At 55.5% G+C, this 23,002-nt stretch overlaps 1 protein-coding gene across 2 annotated transcripts in view; it reads right to left on the bottom strand.

The window, feature by feature from the left end:
• lrrk2 (leucine-rich repeat kinase 2) overlaps positions 1-23,002 on the bottom strand; it is a 37,464-nt gene that overhangs the window by 5,887 nt on the left and 8,575 nt on the right. For both annotated transcript variants that reach the window (XM_060061614.1, XM_060061615.1), the window contains exons 9-43: positions 22,747-22,907; positions 22,345-22,424; positions 21,850-21,956; positions 21,569-21,698; positions 21,117-21,241; positions 20,140-20,267; positions 18,384-18,528; positions 17,148-17,287; positions 16,589-16,717; positions 16,163-16,333; positions 15,413-15,680; positions 14,838-15,041; positions 14,452-14,567; positions 14,040-14,094; positions 13,617-13,840; positions 13,151-13,407; positions 12,393-12,541; positions 11,870-11,963; positions 11,468-11,654; positions 11,041-11,222; positions 9,874-10,103; positions 9,252-9,379; positions 8,573-8,791; positions 8,059-8,260; positions 7,776-7,864; positions 7,270-7,457; positions 7,034-7,188; positions 6,660-6,806; positions 6,108-6,299; positions 4,807-4,953; positions 3,888-4,000; positions 3,595-3,773; positions 2,744-2,904; positions 2,157-2,327; positions 682-782 (exon numbers count right to left, since the gene is read on the bottom strand). In XM_060061614.1, the coding sequence (XP_059917597.1) occupies positions 682-782; positions 2,157-2,327; positions 2,744-2,904; positions 3,595-3,773; positions 3,888-4,000; positions 4,807-4,953; positions 6,108-6,299; positions 6,660-6,806; positions 7,034-7,188; positions 7,270-7,457; positions 7,776-7,864; positions 8,059-8,260; positions 8,573-8,791; positions 9,252-9,379; positions 9,874-10,103; positions 11,041-11,222; positions 11,468-11,654; positions 11,870-11,963; positions 12,393-12,541; positions 13,151-13,407; positions 13,617-13,840; positions 14,040-14,094; positions 14,452-14,567; positions 14,838-15,041; positions 15,413-15,680; positions 16,163-16,333; positions 16,589-16,717; positions 17,148-17,287; positions 18,384-18,528; positions 20,140-20,267; positions 21,117-21,241; positions 21,569-21,698; positions 21,850-21,956; positions 22,345-22,424; positions 22,747-22,907 (5,474 nt within the window). The remainder of the gene's footprint in view (positions 1-681; positions 783-2,156; positions 2,328-2,743; positions 2,905-3,594; positions 3,774-3,887; positions 4,001-4,806; positions 4,954-6,107; positions 6,300-6,659; positions 6,807-7,033; positions 7,189-7,269; positions 7,458-7,775; positions 7,865-8,058; positions 8,261-8,572; positions 8,792-9,251; positions 9,380-9,873; positions 10,104-11,040; positions 11,223-11,467; positions 11,655-11,869; positions 11,964-12,392; positions 12,542-13,150; positions 13,408-13,616; positions 13,841-14,039; positions 14,095-14,451; positions 14,568-14,837; positions 15,042-15,412; positions 15,681-16,162; positions 16,334-16,588; positions 16,718-17,147; positions 17,288-18,383; positions 18,529-20,139; positions 20,268-21,116; positions 21,242-21,568; positions 21,699-21,849; positions 21,957-22,344; positions 22,425-22,746; positions 22,908-23,002) is intronic.

The raw sequence follows: 23,002 nt of genomic DNA, 5'->3' as shown, positions 1-23,002 counted from the left end.
ACACACACACACACACACACACACACACACAAGAGCGCACATACAAACACACACACACAAACACATACATGAGTGAGCACACAAACACAAACACACAGTAAGTAGCAGGAAGTGTGCGTAATAGTAGTCACATGGGATCATTTCGTGACAGCATTCTTAAAATCAGTTCCCTGGTCCTTTAGAGAGATTATCCCTCGACTTGAGAGGGTTTAGGGCTTGATGGGGGGGGGGGTCCTATAATGTGGCCTGCAAAGCCCTTTGATGTGTTGTGATTTCTTAGTGAAACACAAATGATATGCGCCAATTGCACTATTTTAGCCCTTTTGGGGGCGATGCTATAACCTTGGACTGAGACTGGCACTTAATGTACACACTTATTGTATGTTGTACGTCCTGGCATTTAGTGTACGCAATTATTGTAAGTTGTACGTCCTTGCACTTTAAAACAGTACTTAGCATCTTGTAGCATCTTATCCTAGCTATCTTTGTTGAATACGCGGAACGGGTTAACCTTAGCACTTGGTTCTATGAACATCCTTACTGTACCGACAGAGATATATTGTTGTTTCTCTTTCTATGACATCTATACTCATTGTAAGTCTCTTTGGATGAAAGCGTCTGCTGAATGCCCTGAATGTAAATGTAAACATAAATGAGTTGAGGCTGAAGCCGTCCTCTGACCTGGTCCGACGTGGGCCGGTCCTGGGGCCCCTCCTCCAGGCACTGCTTCATCAGCGCCTGGAGGGCGGGCCAGGGGGGGGCGCCGTAGTGCTGGATCGGGTCTGGGGGGGAGGAACGGAGACCGTCAGACCCCCAGCACCCTGTCAGACCCTCCTGCACCCCGTCAGACCCCCAGCACCCTGTCAGACCCCCAGCACCCTGTCAGACCCTCCTGCACCCTGTCAGACCCTCCTGCACCCCGTCAGACCCCCAGCACCCTGTCAGACCCTCAGCACCCTGTCAGACCCTCCTGCACCCCGTCAGACCCCCAGCACCCCGTCAGACCCCCAGCACCCTGTCAGACCCTCCTGCACCCCGTCAGACCCCCAGCACCCTGTCAGACCCTCCTGCACCCCGTCAGACCCCCAGCACCCCGTCAGACCCCCAGCACCCTGTCAGACCCCCAGCACCCCGTCAGACCCCCAGCACCCTGTCAGACCCTCCTGCACCCCGTCAGACCCCCAGCACCCTGTCAGACCCTCCTGCACCCCGTCAGACCCCCAGCACCCTGTCAGACCCCCTGCACCCCGTCAGACCCTCCTGCACCCCGTCAGACCCTCCTGCACCCCGTCAGACCCCCAGCACCCTGTCAGACCCTCAGCACCCTGTCAGACCCTCAGCACCCTGTCAGACCCTCCTGCACCCCGTCAGACCCCCAGCACCCTGTCAGACCCCCAGCACCCTGTCAGACCCCCAGCACCCTGTCAGACCCTCCTGCACCCCGTCAGACCCCCAGCACCCTGTCAGACCCCCAGCACCCCGTCAGACCCCCAGCACCCCGTCAGACCCCCAGCACCCTGTCAGACCCTCAGCACCCCGTCAGACCCCCAGCACCCTGTCAGACCCTCAGCACCCCGTCAGACCCCCAGCACCCTGTAGGCAGTCAGCACTGACTAGAACTAGAACTAGACACAGAACTATAGCAACCTAGCTAGCAAGTATCTCTGACTCTTAACCGGCTACATTAGCACCATAGCTAGCAAGTATCTCTGAATATAAATCCTATTTGGGTCGTTATCTCTCACATTGAACTGGACACACTAGCATGTGTGTTAGTGTGTCATGAAAAATGTGCGTGTTGTTGGGTCATCTTATGCTGACATTAAGGGCTTTCACACTTAAGTTAGCCCAAGTGTAAACATGGACCCTGTGTGTGAGCATGCGCAAGTAAGCTGTAGCCTTGGGCTAAGCTAGCCAAGGGCTAACGCTAGCATAGGGCTTATACCAGCCTAATTTTAATACTAGATTGGGGCCAACACTAGCCTCATTCTAACACTAGCCTGGGGCTAACGCTAGCCTAGGGCCAACACTAGCATAGGGCTAACACTAGCCTAGGGCTTACGCTAGCCTAGAGCTAATGCTAGCCGTGGGCTAACGCTTGCCAAGGGCTAGGCAGTGGGCCCACAGTGTATTCAGACGGGGGTCAGAGGGGCTACCTGGCAGCTTCCCCTGCACCACGATCTCGTCGAACTCGCTGGGGAACTTCACGCCGTCGGAGATGCGCTGGCCGCAGGTCAGCAGGTCGTACAGGAAGAGGCCGAAGGAGAAGACATCCGCCTGCTGGTTGTACACCACGTTGCCCCGCGCCACCTCAGGGGCCCTGAACCCTGGGTTAGGAAGACAACAGCAGTCAGCCAAGGTGGGGTGTTCTGTTACGTCGAGAGGTTTCCTCAATCAAATCAAATATGTAATAACGTGACGAATGGAGAACACTCCATTAACAACACGTCTAATGGTACGATGTAGCCTAGCACGATGTAGCCGGGCAGGATGCAGCCTAGCACGATGTGGCCATGCATGAAGCAGCCTGCCATGATGTAGCCTTACAGGATGTAGCTTAGCACATGTAGCCTAGCATGACGCAGCCTATCACGATGCAGCCTAGAATGATGCAGCCTAGCAAGATGTAGTGTAGCAGTATGCAGTGTAGCAGTACGTAGCCTAGCACGATGCAGCCAAGTACGATGCAGCCTATCAGGATGTAGTGTAGCATGGTGTAGCGTAGCCTGACGTAGCATAACACCTGGGGTCCCCTCGGCGCTGCGGACGCCCATGCTGCAGCAGTACTGGGCGATGCCGTAGTCTGTGATCTTGGCGATGATGTCCGAGTTGCTCTTGAGGTTGAAGATCAGGACGTTGTGCGGCTTCAGGTCCCGGTAGATGATCATGGCCGAGTGGAGGTACCTGAGGAGGCATCAGACCAAAAGTCAGAACACGAGCGTGCACTGCAAATATCCATCGCTTATCATTGTTGAACTGATCAGTCGACCACCTGTTTCAGCTAGAAAACAAATGAGAATACGAGAATAAAAATCTATATAAATGTCTTGGGCGAGAGAGTTGTAGGAAGGCATGTAAAGGGATGTGATATCCCCATGGCATGGTAATGGCCAACAGCGAAATGTTGCCCTTTTTTTTAATCTAGTACCGTCGTTGTGTAATGGCGTTATAATGATAAATGTTTTAGAGTACTGCTGTAACACAGTAGGACTGCTGATGGACCAGAGGTTCTCCTGTAACACAGTAGGACTGCTGATGGACCAGAGGTTCTGCTGTAACACAGTAGGACTGCTGGACCAGAGGTTCTGCTGTAACACAGTAGGACTGCTGGACCAGAGGTTCTGCTGTAACACAGTAGGACTGCTGGGTTCCCGACGTGGGGAGACCCAGTAGACCCAGGAGACCCAGTAGACCCAGGTGACCCAGGTGACCCAGTAGACCCAGTAGACCCAGTAGACCCAGGAGACCCAGTAGACCCAGTAGACCCAGGAGACCCAGTAGACCCAGTAGACCCAGTAGACCCAGGAGACCCAGGAGACCCAGTAGACCCAGGAGACCCAGTAGACCCAGTAGACCCAGTAGGCCCAGGCGTACCTCAGTCCGTCAGCCACCTGCAGGGCGATCCGGTGCTGCAGCTTCTGGTTCAGGTGCTCAAACAGGGAGTCGAGGGACCCCCGCGGAGCCAGCTCCATGACCAGGACCCTGGGGGAAACCCCGGCCGCCAGCAGCCCCACCAGGCTTGGGTGGTGGAGGCGCCCCAGCACCACCAGCTCCTAGGGGGGGGGCAGAGGGATGGACCAGGGTTATGGCAGGAGGGGCAGACGGCCCAGGGCTTACCCTCGTTGATCTCAGAGACCGTCCAACCTGTGACCTGAAGCCGGTCCTACCTGTCTGAGCAGCCGGTGGACGTACAGCTCAGAGGCGTGCTTGTTGAACATCTTCACGGCCACCTCCTCGTTCTTGTAGACCCCGCGGTACACCGTCCCAAAGCCCCCGTTTCCTGCACACACACGAGACCCCCCGGGGTGAAAAGATTGAGGGGGACCAGAGAATGAATGAATGTAGATCATGAGCCAGGAACAGCCAAGGACACCTCGAGACAGGGATTGAACTGTCAACCTTCCGGTCACAAGTCACCCTGCTCCGCCTCCTGAGCTAAGCCCACGCCAATAGGCAATAGTCTGATTGATAACATATCAACAATAACAACAAACATAAGAATGACTGTTTGTCATCTGTGTTTCTCTTTCTCTGGACGTTTGTGGAACCTCTTCCTGTGTTACAGCCTAGCGCTAACCGCATCGTCCCCCCCAGACATGTTACGTATTTTAAGCACATAAGCTGCCCCCACATAGCCATTAGGAAGCAGGACCGAACATATAAGCCGTAAATACTGTACATAGCCACAAGGGGAGCAGGACCTTACTGAAGGCTGCAATAGCTACTCCATCCACAGAAGGCAGCACCTCAGACAGGTGAGGAAGCCGAGGCTAATACGTCACATAGGCCACGCCCACTTCAAATAGGCCACGGCCACTTGACGGGCAATAGCGGGGGATTCAAGGGGAGAGGAGAGAGACTATAGGTAACCGCAGAGAGAACCGGGCTTAAGCCCGTGGCTTGAAGCTCACGATATTGTCCCTCGCACGCGTTAGATACAATTCCCTCCCTTAAGCTTCATAGTTACCATACCGAAACATGCCTACTTTAACAAATAAAGTGAGTTAAAAGCGACCAAGGATTGGACCACTTTCTTCTAGAAATAACGCAACAGACATGATCAATCATTCGTGGGACTGCCCCAACCTAGCAGGTTGTCCTTGGAGAGGTCCACCTCCAGAGCCTCGTGGTCCAGCAGGGTCCAAGCGGGCTGGTCGCTCAGGACCAGGTCCGGGGCCACCTGGGAGACGGGCAGGGTGCAGCGGGGGTCCTCGGGGTCCACCAGCAGGAAGTCTGCCTCGGCGGGGGAAAGACGGCATCATCAAGGCAACGGAAAGGATGGATACTTAGGAGGACGTGTATTAAACATGGAACCTGTATGTGAACATGAGCAAGTAAGCTCTGGACTATCGTAGCCTGGGGCTAACGTTAGCCTAGCGCTAACGCTAGCCTGGTTCTAACGCCAACCTGGGGCTAACGCCAACCTGGGGCTAACGCCAGCCTGGGGCTAAAGCCAGCCTAGCGCTAACGCTAGCCTGGCTCTAACGCCAGCCTGGGGCTAACGCCAGCCTGGGGCTAACGCCAGCCTAGGGCTAACGCTAGCCTGGGGCTAACGCCAGCCTAGGGCTAACGCTAGCCTAGGGCTAACGCTAGCCTAGGGCTAACGCTAGCCTAGGGCTAAGCAGTGAGCATTGTGAAACCCCCACAGTGTATTCAGACGGGGGTTAGAGGGGCTACCGGGCAGCTTTCCCTGCCCTCCCTTTGTCATTCGATATGAACCTTTACACATGGCAACACACGCCGGACCCTAAACCTTACAATACATTAAGGACAGGATTACATTCTAATAATACAACGGTCTGATATTGACACATTCATTTCAACCGTCCATCCCTTTAACAGTATTAAGGCTACGCTGTCAGGAACCGCCCGGGGCCAACGAGGCTTAACTGAATCAGTTCGGGGCAGAGGAGATGGATGTAGCGGCGGCTGTAGCAGTTGCATTTTGTGCCTTCAGAGAGGAGGAACAATCCAGTTAAGGGACCAACTGCCCCCCGGCCATTAACTGGTCCCTTAACTGGATTATTTGTGCTGGGCTGCTGAACCACAGCCACATACACATGGGAAGCCCTTTTCTAACCAGTGGCCACTCAAAGCGCTTTACAATATTGCCCAACATTCACCCGTTCATCCAAACATTCACACACCGACGGCGGTGTCAGCCACGCAGGGCCACAGCCAGCTCGTCGGGGGCAGTTAGGGTGAGGTGTCTTGCTCAGGGACGCCTCAACACTCGGCTAGGAGGAGCCGGGGATCGAACTAGCAACCTTCTGGTTACCAGCCAACCCTCTCTACCTCCTGAGCCACAGGCCGCCCCCACACAGACGGGTTCCACCAGAGACACAGAGAGAGATAGAGGGGGGGGGGGGGGGGGGGGGGGGGCTGACCGTTGTTGTAGAGTGTGAGCAGGTCCTCCAGCAGGACCTTCACCCTCTCCTCCCCGTCCCTGAAGCTGTAGAGAGCCCACTTCTTCAGCAGCGCCTCCCCGCTGCCGTGGATGTCCGTGTTCATGAGACCCGGGAACCACTCCTCGAGCAGGGAGTCCACGTGGTCCACCACCTGGCCCAGGAGCACACGACCTGGGGGACGAGGAGGAGGAGGAGGAGGAGAGGGAGGGGGAGGAGGAGAGGGAGGAGGAGGAGGAGAGGGAGGAGGAGGAGGAGGAGAGGGGAGGTGGAGGAGAGGGAGGGGGAGATGGAGAAGGAAGAGAGTGAGGATGAGGCAGGACGATGATTGTTATGTTCGGAACGTGACCCCATTTTAAATACTTTGTGACCTCATATCTCAGTTTCCTACATTAGATTGTAGTCCTACTGTAATCCTACTGTGATCATAGTCTTTGACGGGTCTGTCTCCCTTCGTCTGCTGAACCCAGACCTAAGCGGGGTACAGAGGTGTCATGGCTGTGCAGGGCGCTGAGAGTGTGTGAGTGCGTGCACCTCTCTGTGAGCAGGGCACGGTGACCTTCATGAAGCTGGAGGGGCTGTCCTCCAGAGAGGCGGCCTCCACCAGGCAGTAGGCGTCTGGAGACCAGCTCAGGTACACGCCGCGACGCCAGTAGATCCTGTTAGCACGCATAGCTTTATCTGGAACACACACACACACGTACACACACACACACACAAACATGAATTCACACAGACACACACGGACCACATACATGAGCGCACACACACACACATGCATTAGCGCGCACACACACACAGACACATACACGAAAGAGCACACAGACAGACAGACAGACAGACAGACAGACAGACAGACAGACAGACAGACAGACAGACAGACAGCGGGGGTTACGGTGGGTACGTACCCGTGCCACCGAGCAGCTGGGACGAGACCTCCAGCAGCCGGTTGATGTGCCGCGGCCAGAAGCCCAGGGGGAAGTAGGGCATCTCGTAGAGCCGCACCATCACCTCCGAGTGCTCGCAGTGGGGCAGCTCGATGGCGGGCCGGTCCTCCGACAGGCTGGGAGGGGGGGCGTAAGAGGCGTTCTTTAAAGTGTGCTTGTGAGAGTCCTAGGACATGAGAGGAGGAGGGGGGCCCCACCTGGAGGGCACCAGCAGCTGGTCGTCTCCGCAGGGCAGGGCTATCTGGAAGCGGACCAGCAGCCTGAAGAGAGGGGCCAGGTGGGTGCGGGGGAAGCAGCTGCCCTCCAGCAGCAGCCTCTCCACCAGGGAGCGCTGCAGGACGCCCTTAGGGTGCTCCCACACGCCCATGCTGCGCAGGGGCAGCTTCTGGGGACGGCAAGGGGGAGTCGTCAGGGTGGGAGTGGGAGTGTGTGGGGGTGGGTTGGGGGTGTGTGAGTGTAAGAGTGAGTGATATAAGAGTGACACTGAAAGTCTGAGTGAGTGTCTGAGTGAGTGTCTAAGTGAGTGAGTGAGTGAGTGAGTGAGTGAGTGAGTGTCTGAGTGAGTGAGTGAGTGAGTGAGTGAGTGAGTGAGTGAGTGAGTGAGTGAGTGAGTGAGTGAGTGAGTGAGTGAGTGAGTGAGTGAGTGAGTGTGACAGTGAGTGAGTGAGTATGTATCTGCTGTTCCCAAGAGGGTGATCCTCACCTGGGAGATGATGTTGCAGAGCCACTGGGGGTCGATGAAGTACAGCCCCCGGAGCTGCAGCACCGGATCCTCGAAGTGCAGCAGCACCCCTAGCAGACAGAGACACGAAGAAATACCTTGGTTATTGTGGTCATTTAGCCATTTAAACATACCAACCCATTTTATCAATGACTTCATCGTCGTCATGGTGTCATCATCGTCATGGCGACGTCATTGGTTCCGCTCGCTGTGTCGCGTCGTGTGTGTAAATTGCCACGAATCGATAAAGTTTGCCCGAGCTCACCGGCCTCGCTCAGGAAGTGGACGGCGTGGGGAAGCTCCGCCTCCTCCAGCTGCAGCTGGCTCTCCTGCAGGAGCAGCAGGAGGTCGGCGTGCCGCAGCACGGGGAAGTCGGGCGTGGCCCGGGCCCTCTCCTGCAGCACCAGACGCTGCAGCTCCACGTAGCTCTCAGGGACCAGCTGGCCCATCACCGGCTGGCCCAGCACCTGGCAGCAGGGTGGGCAGAGGCTAGCGAATCAGCATTTAGTGCTTTAGCGTCTAGCACCGTACACTTCTCCCAGGCCCAGAGGGGAGATAAAAATCAACAACAACAATTACTTTTTTGGAAACACAATAAAAATACAACGAAAATGGTTTTGGTTTTGTTGTCGTATTATTGTTTTCTGTTTTTATCGCATTAGCGGTTTGCGGTTCACTTTTTAGCGCTTAGCTTTAGGTTCTTCCGGTTCTTAAGAATCAGCTCCCCTGTTCGCCCTGCAGCCTCATCTCCCCGTTCACTCTTTAGCGGCGCTGCCCACCTTGAACCCGGCGGCCTCTCGGGCGATGGACTTGCGGAGCCGGGCCAGGGCGTCGGTGTCCTCGCCGGCCCCCACGGCGTGGTGGTCCCTGATGACGGGGAAGCCCTGGTGGCTCAGCAGCTCCTGGCGGACGGCGGCCAGGCAGGCCTGCACGGCGCTGTCCTCGCTGGCGTCGGCGTGCGTCCCCACCAGCAGCACCGGGGACAGTGGCGCCACCTCCTGGAGACCGGGGGCATAGACAACGTCAGGACTGGACGCTGGCACTGACTGGGTGATGGCGAGTTATTGAGGTAGTGATGATGGTGAGTGAGTGAGTGAATGATGGTGTGTCAGTGAGATGGTGATGATGGTGAGTGAGGGAATGTTGATTGAGGGTGAGTGTTGAGAGAGCGAGTAAGTGAGTGAGAAAGTGAGTAAGTGATGGTGAGTGAGTGAGTGAGTGAGTGAGTGATGATGGTGAGTGAGTGAGTGAGTGAGTGAGTGAGTGAGTGAGTGAGTGAGTGAGTGAGTGAGTGAGTGAGTGATGGTTCGTTTGTGCACGTGACTGAATTAGTGAGTGAGGTAGGGACTGAGGTAGTGAGTGAGTGAGTGAGTGAGTGAGTGAGTGAGTGAGTGAGTGAGTGAGTGAGTGAGTGAGTGAGTGAGTGAGTGAGTGAGTGAGTGAGTGAGTGAGTGTCACCTTGATGGTGAAGAGCCAGGGTTTTAGGGCCTCCACCTGGCTGGGTCCCTTGCTGAGGTCGTACACCACCAGGTACACGGCCCTGGGGGTCAGGAAGTGGGGATGGGAGCCGCTGAACTCCTCTCCCCCTGCAGCCACATAGCGGCCAATAAAGAGAGAGGAGGCATTTAGGTACAGGTACAGGACGGACGGGAGGCATTTAAAGGTACAGGAAAGATAGGCGGTATTTAAAGATACCGTACACATGAGAGGTACTTCAACGGTACAGTACACATGATAGGTATTTAAAAGATACAGTACACATGATAGGTATTTAACCACTATCTTTACTGTGCCAATGGAAGATTTGTTGAAGGTTTCTGCAGCTGATGCATGAGGATGCCAGAGTACACGTGAATACAACACAGTTTGTAAAAAACATTGAAAAATATCTCAATGGAGAATTATCGATGTATCTCTTTTTTTTTTTACTTTTAAGGAGGTGACCTTGTGTACAGTGTACCTGTTCCCACAATATTAACAAGGTCAACGCAAAGACTCTGATCCATTGATGGAACGTCTACGGTACAGCTTCCCGCAATGAACGAGTACTGTAGGGGTTTGCCACGCCTCCGCCCCATACCTGAGAAGTCCCACACGTTGAGCACCATGCTCTTCTGGTCCCGCTCCCGTAGAGTCCAGTCCAGGACCCGCAGGCCGGCGGTGCTGGTCCCGGGGCGGGGGGTCTTCTGCGGTCGCTTGGCCTTCATCAGCTGCTGGATCAGGGCGGTCTTCCCGCTGCCGGGGTTTCCCACCACGATGAGCTTCATGCGGTAGTACGGCACCGCCTTCTTCAGCCGCTGCTGCAGGAATCTGCGGGGAGAATGGGAATGTTGAGGCGGAGAGCCCAGGACCAGGACCGTCTCTTCACCCTCAGTGAGGTAGGGGGTACCTCAGAGAGGACCAGGACCATCCCTACACCCTCAGTGAGGTAGGGGGTACCTCAGGGGGGACCAGGACCGTCTCTTCACCCTCAGTGAGGTAGGGGGTACCTCAGAGAGGACCAGGACCATCCCTACACCCTCAGTGAGGTAGGGGGTACCTCAGGGGGGACCAGGACCGTCTCTTCACCCTCAGTGAGGTAGGGGGTACCTCAGAGAGGACCAGGACCATCCCTACACCCTCAGTGAGGTAGGGGGTACCTCAGGGGGGACCAGGACCGTCTCTTCACCCTCAGTGAGGTAGGGGGTACCTCAGAGAGGACCAGGACCATCCCTACACCCTCAGTGAGGTAGGGGGTACCTCAGGGGGGACCAGGACCGTCCCTACACCCTCAGTGAGGTAGGGGGTACCTCAGGGGGGACCAGGACCGTCTGTTCACCCTCAGTGAGGTAGGGGGTACCTCAGAGAGGACCAGGACCATCCCTACACCCTCAGTGAGGTAGGGGGTACCTCAGGGGGGTAGGGGCCTGCAACTTTACTGAGGTGTCAGGGAGGTATGAGGCACCTCAGTTAGGCTGAAGGGACCTGCTGGGAAACAGGAGCCTTGAAGCGGAGAGCCCTAGTCCAGGACCATCCCTACACCCCACTGAGGTACCTCCTACCACCTACCTCCAACCTCCCTGAGGTAGGGAACACGCTCTGAACGTCACCAGAGGGGTGAAAGAAACACAATGAAATAGGACCGACTCTGAGTACAGCGGACTCCTACAGACATCGAGAATCGCAAACATTTCCTTTAGACGTTACACCATGATGTCCTTCGTACAAACGAAAACAGCAGGAGCCACGACCCCCCCTGCAGACAGACCTGACGATGTCCTTGGTCTTGCTGCCGATGAGCTTGAGGTCCAGCTGCAGCCGCAGCCCCTCCAGGGGCAGGTCCCAGAGCCGGCCCAGGCGGCCCATCTCGTCGGGGAAGGAGCGCAGGGAGGCGTTGTGGCTCAGGTCCAGGGAGGTGAGCTCCTCCAGGGCTCCGATCTGAGGGGGAACCTGGAGGGGGACCCGGGGAACAGGAGGACAGGAGGACAGGAGAAGGCTTCTGGGTTCATTCAGGGCCTTGGTGTCTTTCAGGGGAACGTCGGCCACATTTACAGTTTGAAGATCAGACGGCCTGGGTGGGGCCTGTGGCTCAGGAGGAGGCAGAGCGGGTTAGAGCGAAAGAACCACGACCTCAACACGCGGCCCACATCCACAACACGCGACGAGGCTCCTGCTGTTCGCCAGGGAGCGTTTACCTCCGTCAGCTTGTTGTTCCCCAGGTGCAGCTTCTCCAGGCGGGACCACTTGTAGACCGGTCCGCTCAGGTCCAGAGCGGCGATACGGTTCTGGCCCAGGATCAGCTCCCGGAGGTTGAGCGAGGCCCAGTCCCGCGGGCCCGGCAGGACCGCGATGTCGTTACTCCTGAGGTCCAGCGACCGCAGGCTACAGAGACGAGGACATCGAGACATAAAGACGGCTGAACGTCCTCCACCAAGGGACGCCAGTGAGAAAGTTCTCCACCAATATAGGCCAGTAAGAACGTTGTCCTCCAGCGTATGCCAATCAGGATTCAGTTTGGATTAAAAATAGAAAAAGAAAATATATATATATATATTAAATACAATTTTAATACAGAAGAAAATATGCTGTTAGCTCACTTGGGGAGTCGGAGCACAACCTCAGGGACGTCTCTGAAGCGGTTGTCAGACAGTTTCAAAGTCGTTAGTCTGGCAGGCAGCTGGCAGATTGAACCTTAAAATCAGAGTCAAAAAATCACATCACAGTACAGACGAGTACAGTGCAGTAAAGGTACAGTAAACATGGGAGGTATTTAAAGGTACAGTACCGAGGGGTGGTATTTAAAGGTACAGTACACATGGGAGGTATTTAAAGGTACAGTACCGAGGGGTGGTATTTAAAGGTACAGTACACATGGGAGGTATTTAAAGGTACAGTACCGAGGGGTGGTATATAAAGGTACAGTACACATGGGAGGTATTTAAAGGTACAGTACCGAGGGGTGGTATTTAAAGGTACAGTACACATGGGAGGTATTTAAAGGTACAGTACCGAGGGGTGGTATATAAAGGTACAGTACACGTGGGAGGTACTTAAACTGTACAAGACAGGAGGTATTTAAAGGTCCTTTCTAACCATATGACCCCGACTGGATTTACTCACCCAGTTTGTTCATGGAGGCGCTGAAGGTCTCCAGCCTGGGACAGCTGATCAGGAAGTCTGAGGAGATGTCTTCTATGATGTTCCTACCCAGGTCCAGCACCCTGAGCTCCTGCAGACCCAGCGGAGCTCCCAGAACACGGATCTCATTACTGAGGAGGAACACGTGCCCGGGTTACCGAGGGGATCACGTCTCAGTGAGACCAAAACACATCAGCAGTTTGTGACCTTCTCAAATGCGACCAACCAGTTGAATCACTGAACTAGATGACATGAACAGAATGTTAAGAATGGTTCCCCTCTTTACGTTACGACGAACAAAACGTTGCATTCGTAAAATACAAAAAAACGTGATTTGTCTTCATCATCATCATCATCACGAATTATTAAGGGACATTATATTGTATGCATTGTATGTTGCACGTCCTGGCACTTAAAAACAGAATTAAGCCTTGTGTAGCGTGTCTTATCCTAGCTATCTCTGTTGTATACGGGGAATGGGTTAACCTAGTGATTGTTAGTGATTGGCACTTGGTTCTATGAACATCCATACTGTACTGACAGATATAGATTGTTGTTCCTCTTTCTTCTGACAAATGTACTTATTGTTAGTCGCTTTGGATCAAAGCGTCTGCTAAACGCCCTGAACGTAAATGTATTCTACGTCTCTAAATGTAAATGTAAATGTATCGTCTCTATATTAATAAAGTACACAAAGAGCAGCGCTACGTGAACAGAGTTTGATTGACGGCTCCACCCACCCCTCCAGCAGCAGCTCTGTCAGCAGGGGGGCGACCCGGCCCAGGGCGGGGGGCACGGCCCCGAGCCGGTTGAAGGACAGGTTCAGTTGCCGTAGCGACGGGCAGCAGACGCTGTCGGGGTCAGGGGGCAGCAGAGGGCCGAGCAGGGCGTTGCGGGAGAGGTTGAGCGTGCCCAGGGAGGGCAGGGCCAGCAGGGCCGGGGGCAGCCAGCTCAGCCTGTTCCCCTGGAGGTCCAGACGGGTCAGGCTGCTCAGGCTCTGGAACACACACACAAAGACACACACATGATCGCACACACACACACACACACACACACACACAAACACATCAAGGGCACATAGACACACAGGGACACACACACACAGGGACACACCATAAAAACAATGTACAAAATATTCAAAAGTACAAGAATGAAAACAAATCAATATTATATTAAATAAGTTTCTGCCTGAGGTCTACTCCGTACCGGACACAGCTCCGGGGGGAAGTCCAGCAGGCAGTTGTGGCTGAGGTCCAGACGGAGCAGGTGCTCCAGGTGAGGCAGGACCGCGCCCGGGTCCGTCAGACAGCTCACAGAGTCCAGCTCGTTCCCCGACAGGTCCAGGTCCCGGACCCGGTCCACTGTCAGGGGGGGAGACCGCTCTCCCCTGGAGCCCAGCAGGGGGGAGTGGATCCCTGGGGAGTGGATCCCTGGGGGGGGGGGGGACACAACTTTTCACCGGGAGAAGATCACAAAGGAGTCCACATCTGGGACGGGTCTCACCATACAGGTACACATCTGTACAGGACCTGTCTAACCACACGAGGTACACATCTGTATGTTATCTGACCCCACCGACCCAGGATCTGACAGCAGCAGCCCTGGGATCAGACTGAGGAGTTGTCGTACCTCTGGTGAAGCTCCCGCTCCGGTGTTTGTGTCGTGGGTCCGGGCGCCCTGCGGTCTGGGGAGAACAGCGCCACCGTGTGTTAGAGACGCCCCAGGACAGGCAGGGCCGCCAACCACAGCATTTGAGTTATGGACTACAAGTTATTATTATGAGTCACCTGACTAGAACATTGAGCCAATAGGGATAACGAAAGAGCTGGAATGAGCCTGTTGGATATTTAGTTTTTTTACTTACGAAATAGGTAAATAAGAATCCACTTGACTAATTAACTCCAATTGGGCTACCTCAAATTAGTCAACCAATTGGATTGGCCGATTTGTAACACATGCTAGAGAAGAAGCCAATGAGATTTGACCAAAATGTGGCAGAACTTGTTGACTGGAGGTGAGATGAAGTGAAGCCCGGCCTCACCTCCTCGCTGGCACACCGGGGACGCCCCAGGCCCATCCTCAGGACCCCCCCGTTCAGCTCCTCAGCCGATTGGTGGAGGGCCTTTGGGGAGGGAGCTCCCGGAAGCGAATCACTGCCTGCGAGAGGAAAGACATCAGTTAGACGAGACCAACGAACATCACTATAAATAAAGGTTTATTGCTACAAGGTAGACGTATTGTGACGTAGCGCTGACGTAGCACTGACGTAGCGCAGACGTAGCACTGTCGTAGCACTGACAGAGCAATCCAGCGGGGCGAGCCGTCTACGAAAGGCATTGTTTATTTTTTTCTAGTGTAACTTGGCCAAACCACGCCCTCTCAAACTGTGACCATGCCCTATCTCGTTGTGGCCACGCCTCCTCTCACCGTCGCTCTCCAGCCCCTCGGGCAGGAAGGGCCCGTCCTCCACCGACAGGAAGCTGAGGTTGGAGTCGTCGCTCTCGTCCGATATGTCGCCCGGAGTCAGACACAGGTCGGCCACGCCCCCAGGGATGGCCACGCCCCCGGGCCCGGCGCTGCTCCTGGGCCTCTGGTGGGACCGGACGTACTGGGCCAGACGGTCCCCTGGACCTGGACCGCAGAGGGAGTCTTCATCACTATCACTATCACCCTCCTCCTCCTCCTCCTCCTCCTCCTCTTGTTTAGCGTGTTATTTACAGAGAAGTCTTTACATTCACAATCAGGGCATTTAGCAGACACCTTTATGCAGAACCTCCCTCCCCCCCCTCCTTTCCCCTCTCCCCTCCCCCCCCTCTCCTCTCCCTCTTCCTCCTCTCAATCCCCCCCCTCCCTCCCTATCTCCCGACCCTCCCTCCCTCTCTCCCGTCCTCCCTACTCCCCTTCCCCTCTCCCAGCCCCCCTCCCTCACCCCCTATCGTCCTCCCCCATCCCCCCCCCCCTCCCTCTCTCCCTCAGTCCTCTACAAACACCCGCTCCCTTACCGTGGCCCTCCCCCTCCCTGGGGCCCCTCCCGCGCTCCGCCAGCAGGGGCCCCAGCCAGGCGGGGTCCAGACGGCCCAGGCGGAGGCCCCCCAGGGTGAGGCAGCCCGTGTGGGGGTCCAGGCCGAGGCGGGCCAGCAGCAGGACCACGGCGGGACCGTCCCCTCGCCGCACGCTGGCCCCCAGCGCCCTGCGGAGCTGCTGCTCCGGGACCCCGCCCCCCCCGAGAAGGAGCTCCACCAGCTCCAGGGGCCCGCCCCGCTCACACACCTGGGAGGGGGGAGGGAGGGGGAGAGGGGGAGGGAGGGGGAGAGGATGAGGGGGAGGAGGGGTGAGGGAGTGAGGGAGAGAGGGGGGAAGGGGAGAAGGAGATTGAGGGGAGGGGGGGAGAGGGAGGAAGGGGGGAGGGTGGAAGGGGGGAGGGAGAGAGGGGTGAGGGGAGGGAGGTGGGGAGGATAGATAGGAAGAGATAGATGGGAGACAGACAGTTTAAAGAGTAAGACAGAGAAATAGGAGATAGAAAGACAGACAGACAGATTGATAGACGGATAAATATATCATATATATATGATACATTTAAATATATCATATATAACAGATGGACAGACAGACAGGAGATAGATTATATATCATATATTATACAGATTTCATTTTTATCCCCATGATATCCCTGTGTTGGTTTCCGCGGTAGCCCTGTTGCGGTTGCTAGGGGCTCAGCGCTGCCCGGCGACGGACGCCCGACGACCTCTGACCTGGTAGATGAGGGACTCCGCTCCGGACTTCCTGTTGACGTCGGCGCCCATGACGACGAGGCACTCCGCCATCGCCACGTTGTCGCCGCCGCACGCCTTCTCCAGCATGACGGAGCGGAGGGCGTGGTCAGAGCACAGCCGGAGGAGGGACAGGCAGGCCGACCGCCGCAGCTACGGGAGGGGGGGAGGAGAGAGAGATGGGGAGATGGGGGAGATGGGGGAGATGGGGAGAGACAGAGACAGAGCATATTCTTGGTCATTATTTGCGTATTCTTATTTATAGTTCCCTTCTTATTATTGATGTTTTCGGGTCCTGTCATGGCCGCTGAGTCTCCCCTCAAGCTCCCTTCAGTGGTGAGTAAGGTTCCTGTTCCAGTACCCAGTCTCACCCGGGGGGGGGGGGGGGGGGCGGGAGTTAGGTCTCACCAAGGGGGGGTGGTGGGGGGGCGTGTCCTCCTGGACGTGTCTGAAGACGTGGCTGTCGAAGTCCTCCCGCTGCAGGTCGGCGGCGGCGTTGGAGCAGGCGTCCATCATCCTCAACGCCACCAGGAAGCCCTGGAGGGGGGGGGGGGGGGGTGGGGGGAGGGGCGTTCAGGACCACCGAGCCAATAGAATGCTGCGGAAACAGAAACCCGCCTCCAAAATGGCCGCCACTGCTGCTTCATCGTGGTCAGCGAGACGAAGTCAGTTTGAAATTACTTATTTTCTTCGTTTTATTGATTATATTTGTGTTTTTTATCAAATTAGAATGTTAATTTTTCTCTGTGGTAAATTGAACATATTGTTTTTGCGTCTGGGTAAAAGTTGTATTGTGTTGCTTTGTTGTGATCTGTTGTGTTGTTTGCTTGTAGCACTGATTCAGAACCCTTAAAGGCTGAGGTGTCACGGACCAATCAGGATCCAGTATTCAACAGTGCTGAGAGGGGCGTGTTCAGCAGGCCTGATGGGGCGTGTCTGAGAGGGAGGGGGAGGAGCCCCAGCTGACCTTGAGCAGCAGGGGGGGGTCGTCAGCGTACTGGCCGAGGGACGAGACCACCACGGAGGCCAGGACCGGGACCATCACCCTGGACAGCTTCTTCCTGGAGACCAGGTGCTGGAGCAGGGTGAGACCCCACAGCTGGACCCCTGAGGACCACAACACAGGGTGAGACCCCACAGCTGGACCCCTGAGGACCACAACACAGGGTGAGACCCCACAGCTGGACCCCTGAGGACCACAACACAGGGTGAGACCCCACAGCTGGACCCCTGAGGACCACAACACAGGGTGAGACCCCACAGCTGGACCCCTGAGGACCACAACACAGGGTGAGACCCCACCGCTGGACCCCTGAGGACCACAACACAGGGTGAGACCCCACAGCTGGACCCCTGAGGACCACAACACAGGGTGAGACCCCACAGCTGGACCCCTGAGGACCACAACACAGGGTGAGACCCCACAGCTGGACCCCTGAGGACCACAACACAGGGTGAGACCCCACAGCTGGACCCCTGAGGACCACAACACAGGGTGAGACCCCACCGCTGGAGCTCTGAGGACCACAACACGGGGTGAGACCCCACCGCTGGACCCCTGAGGACCACAACACAGGGTGAGACCCCACAGCTGGACCCCTGAGGACCACAACACAGGGTGAGACCCCACAGCTGGACCCCTGAGGACCACAACACAGGGTGAGACCCCACAGCTGGACCCCTGAGGACCACAACACAGGGTGAGACCCCACAGCTGGACCCCTGAGGACCACAACACAGGGTGAGACCCCACAGCTGGACCCCTGAGGACCACAACACAGGGTGAGACCCCACAGCTGGACCCCTGAGGACCACAACACAGGATGAGACCCCACAGCTGGACCCCTGAGGACCACAACACAGGGTGAGACCCCACCGCTGGAGCTCTGAGGACCACAACACGGGGTGAGACCCCACCGCTGGAGCTCTGAGGACCACAACACGGGGTGAGACCCCACAGTTGGACCCCTGAGGACCACAACACAGGGTGAGACCCCACAGCTGGAGCTCTGAGGACCACAACACAGGGTGAGACCCCACAGCTGGACCCCTGAGGACCCCAACACAGGGTGAGACCCCACAGCTGGAGCTCTGAGGACCAGGTCTACGACCCTGACTCATGCATCCCCCTCGGTCTTCGGTGTGTTAACCTCATGTGAATGTGAAGGTGGAGGTGGAGGTTTGTACCACAGAGTTGTTGTACCTCGATCCCTGGGGAACATCTGGAGCGTGTGCAGCACGGTGTCTATCGCCCCCTGCTGGCAGAGGAGGTCCACTGCACCAGAGCAGTCGGCTAGTGCAGACAACACCCTCAGACCGCATGTCTGGATGGCTGGGCTGCTGATGAACTACACACGACCACAAGTGCAGGCACACGCACAACACACACACACGCGCATACAAGTGCACACACACACACATATATAGAGACACACACACGCACAAACACACACAAGTGCACACACACACACACACACACACACACACACACACACACACACACACACACACACACACACACACACACACACACACACACACACACACACACACACACACACACGGTAAGCGAAGCTAACCCAGAGAACTCCCCTACTGATGAAGTTAGACTTTAACATCTCGTCTAATTCTGAGTAAGACATTGAAACGATAATTGAGTAATCTCAGCGTGTCGCTTTAATCCGAGTCAAATAGTGCTTATAAGTACCCGCCGGTGCAGTGCGGGGATGCCGTTCCCTGCGGAATGCTGTTATCTCTATTATTAAGTTGGACGACAATCTGAATTAACTCTGATGACCTGATAGTGTTCCTCTGTGTGTGTTCCTCTGTGTGCGTTCCTCTGTGTGTCTCCCCCCCCCTGTGTGTGTTCTTCTGTGTGTGTGTAGGGGGGAGGCCATGCAGAGTCAAAGTGAACTATGAACAAGCGGTTCTTCAGTCTTTTGCGGAAGCTGGTGAGTGACTCTGCAGTCCTGACGTTAGCAGGGAGCTCGTTCCGCCACCAAGACAGAGAAGAGTTGTGACTCTCTGACGCACTTATTGTTTGTTGTACATCCTTGCACTTAAAAAAAAAAATAGTACCTAGCATTGTGTAGCGTCTTATTCTAGCTATCCTTGTTCTAAACAGGGAATGGATTAACCTAGTGGTTGTTAGTGCTTGGCCCTTGGTTCTATGAACATCTATAGCAACCAATAATGTAATAACGGCCAATAACGTAATTATTTTAATGTAAAGCCAATAAAGTAATAAATTGCCAATAATGTAACTAAGTTGTTGAGCCAATAACGTAATAACTTTTTGCCGATAAGGTAATCACGTATAACGTTATTGGCTGGTTATTACGCTATTGTCCTTGTATTAAAAAGATCCTTTGAAAATGTAACTCAGCCAATAATGTACGCAGACACTTCGACGGAGTCATGAGCCTATCGAAGTTCTGCGTTGCAGTTTTCAGTATGGTATTGCAATTCACCGCTGGAACGCTAGGGGCTGCGGGAAGGAGACATTAGCTGACCAATGACAGCCCCGCGGTCTCCATCGTTGTGAGTGGCTACGGAGAACACTTTACGCAGTAGCATAAACTAAGCTTTACTTTTAATCTGGGATTCTTGAATCGGCCAAAACAGCTTTGGGGCCAGCCTGATCTGCAGAGCGACATTAGATTGGCAAAAAGTTATTACGTTATTGGCAGTTATTACGTTATTGGTTGCTACAACATCCTTATGGTACAGACAGCGATATGCTGTTGTTTCTCTTTCTGCTCACAAACTTATTACTTACATATTGCAAGTCGCGTCAGATAAAAACGCCCTAAATGTAAATGTTATAGAGTTTGATGATCGACTTTCGCTTTCTCTGAGCGATGGCGGCGTGACCCCTCCTACCGAGTCAGGGTCCTTCAAAACAAACACAGGGGTGGGCTCGAGGAGCGGCGAGGCCCGAGGACCTGAAGGGGGCCTACCCGGTTCAGGGCCTCCAGGTACACGGCGTGGGCGCCCTCCAGCACGCACTGGTTCTTCAGGACCCTCAGGGACAGGTCCGCGGCGTCGGGGTCCCCAACCGAGACCCCGTTCTCCCGCAGGCTGCGGTCTGTGGGATGAGACCACACAGTCAGGGCCAGGGCCAGGGCCAGAGGCAGGGTTCAGAAATGAGAGAGGCCCAGAACTCTTCCTCTTGATGGAGCTTGTTTAAATGCATTTCTGGACAAGCAAAATTCATAGAAAAATGACTCCTACAAACAAAACCCAAGCGATACACCACACACAAACTCAAATCCATCATCAACTGCATACAGAGGGACTGGAGCTGGCGAAAATACTTTTGTTCAAACATTATTATATTTTGTATGTAATGTTGACAGCTTAGTTACCAGGGGACTAAACCCAGTAACTTCATCACCTCCAACACTAGCCTGTCCATGCCCTAGGGTCTCTCCTGGGCTCAGGGTACCTGGGGATCAGACCCGGACTCAGGGTACCTGTGGATCAGACTGAGGGTACCTGGGGATCAGACTCAGGGTACCTGGGGGTCAGACTCAGGGTACCTGGGGGTCAGACTCAGGGTACCTGGGGGTCAGACTCAGACTCAGGGTACCTGGGGTCAGACTCAGACTCAGGGTACCTGGGGTCAGACTCAGACTCAGGGTACCTGGGGTCAGACTCAGGGTACCTGGGGGTCAGACTCAGGGTACCTGGGGGTCAGACTCAGGGTACCTGGGGGTCAGACTCAGGGTACCTGGGGATCAGACTCAGGGTACCTGGGGATCAGACTCAGGGTACCTGGGGATCAGACTCAGGGTACCTGGGGGTCAGACTCAGGGTACCTGGGAGTCAGACTCAGAATCAGGGTACCTGGGGGTCAGACTCAAGGTACCTGGGGGGCAGACTCAGGGTACCTGGGGGTCAGACTCAGGGTACCTGGGGGTCAGACTCAGGGTACCTGGGCAGAGGAACACCAGGCTGGCCTGCAGGGCCTCCAGCTGGACCTCGGGCTGGAAGTTGTGGAGCTTCATGGTCTTCAGGATCTGGGTCATGGCCATGTTCAGCTCGTCCAGGCTTGCCGTCCTGCAAAGGGAGGAGGACCAGAGGTTCTGGTATGGGCCAATCAAGACACTCGGGCCTCTGGGACCGGTCACAATTCACCTGGACACCCCGACAACCCTCTCACACACTTATTGTATGTTGTATGTCCTGGCACTTAAAAACAGCCTATCTGTCTTTGTTCTATAAGGGGAATGGGTTAACCTAGCGATAGTTAGTGCTTGGCACTTGTTTCTATTAACATCCTTACTGTATATTGTATATTGTTGTTTCACCTTCTTCAGACAAATGTACTTAAATATCTAAACGCCCTGAATGTAAATGTCTCAGGAGGAGGACTGGGTGGTTCACCTCCCCTGGAAGAGCAGGGTCAGCAGTCTGCAAGCGCTGAGGCAGATGTCCTCCGACGCCGCGTGCCTCTTCATCATGTCCACCAGGTTCACGTGGAGGCCGTTGGACAGCAGCAGCGAGCGCATCTTACCTGGGGTCACGGCCCCGGGGGCACATGGTTAGTACAGCCGAGAGGAGTTCAGAGAGGGGGGAGAGGATGCTTCAGTACACCCAGAGCAGAAGGTCCGGGGGTCAGAGCAGAAGGACGGGACGGTGGTAGAAGATAGAAACACGCGGCTCACCGTCGTGTGTGAGCAGCGAGGCCAGCGCTCCGCTGGCGGCGGTGAACACGCCCGGGGCGGATGAGTGCAGCAACATGGCCGCCATCAGCTGTCTGTGGACCACAGGCCTGGAGACAAAAGACCCGTAGTCGCTTTTTCTTTCCTCATGCAGCACTTGAGACAGTTTGTCTTTTTTGTCGCAACAAAATTATTGATGGAATACTTTGATTGCTTGACATCTGAGAAGCCATCATTTCAAAGCCTTAACGTAACTAACACAAAGTCACTCAAACGCCCTCACATGAGAGTTTATTCTCAGGTGCTACTACATACAGGGTGTACAGAGAGGCGGGGCCCGGGGAAGAGGCGGGGTTGGGGGGGGTATAGGGAGGCGGGGGCCCTGGGGAAGAGGCGGGGTTGGGGTGGGTATAGGGGGGCGGACCCCCGGGGAAGAGGCGGTGGTGGGGGGGGTATAGGGGGGCGGGGCCCCGGGGAAGAGGCGGTGGTGGGGGGTACCTCTCCTCTCTCTCCTCCAGGCAGTAGTCCAGACCGGCGCCGTGGACCAGCAGACGGTGGACGGCCCTGCAGGCGGCCTCCTGTGGGGACCCAGAGGTCAGCCACCAGACGAGGCATGGAGCACATATACAGACCCAGAGGTCAGCCACCAGACGAGGCATGGAGTACACAGAGACCCAGAGATCAGCCACCAAAAGTGTCCGGTGGTTAGAAAGCGCTCCATAAATGCAGTCCTTTTACCATTCCCCCCTCTACCTCCAGAGGAATGGAGGCCTTGGTGTGTGTTTGTGTGCGTGCATTTGCACACTCCCGAGGTATGGGTAGAATATTAAGCCGTAGATTGTTTAGTGCTTTGAGTGGCCACGGGGTTAGAATAGGGCTGTATAGATGCAGTCCGTTTACCTGAACGTTGGGGTCTGCAGGGTGGAGATCCAGGGCGGAGCAGCACACCTCCATCCAGCCCAGACCCAGATCCCCAACCTCCTCCCTCCCCCGGTTCTCCTCCTCCTCGCCCTCCTCCAGGCCCTGAGCAGCCACCTCCTGGCTCTGCACGATGGTGCTGGCTGAGGGGAGGAGGAGGAGGAGAATAGAAAAGGAGAGGGAAAAGGACGAGAGGAGGAGAGGAGAAGGAGGAGGAGGAGGAGGAGAGAGGAGAGGG

The sequence above is a fragment of the Gadus macrocephalus genome, chromosome 9 (assembly GCF_031168955.1).
Source record: "Gadus macrocephalus chromosome 9, ASM3116895v1".
NCBI classification, from domain to species: Eukaryota; Metazoa; Chordata; class Actinopteri; order Gadiformes; family Gadidae; genus Gadus; species Gadus macrocephalus.
The sequence above is the reverse complement of the archived record's forward strand: the minus strand, read 5'-3'. Positions and strand labels throughout refer to the sequence as shown.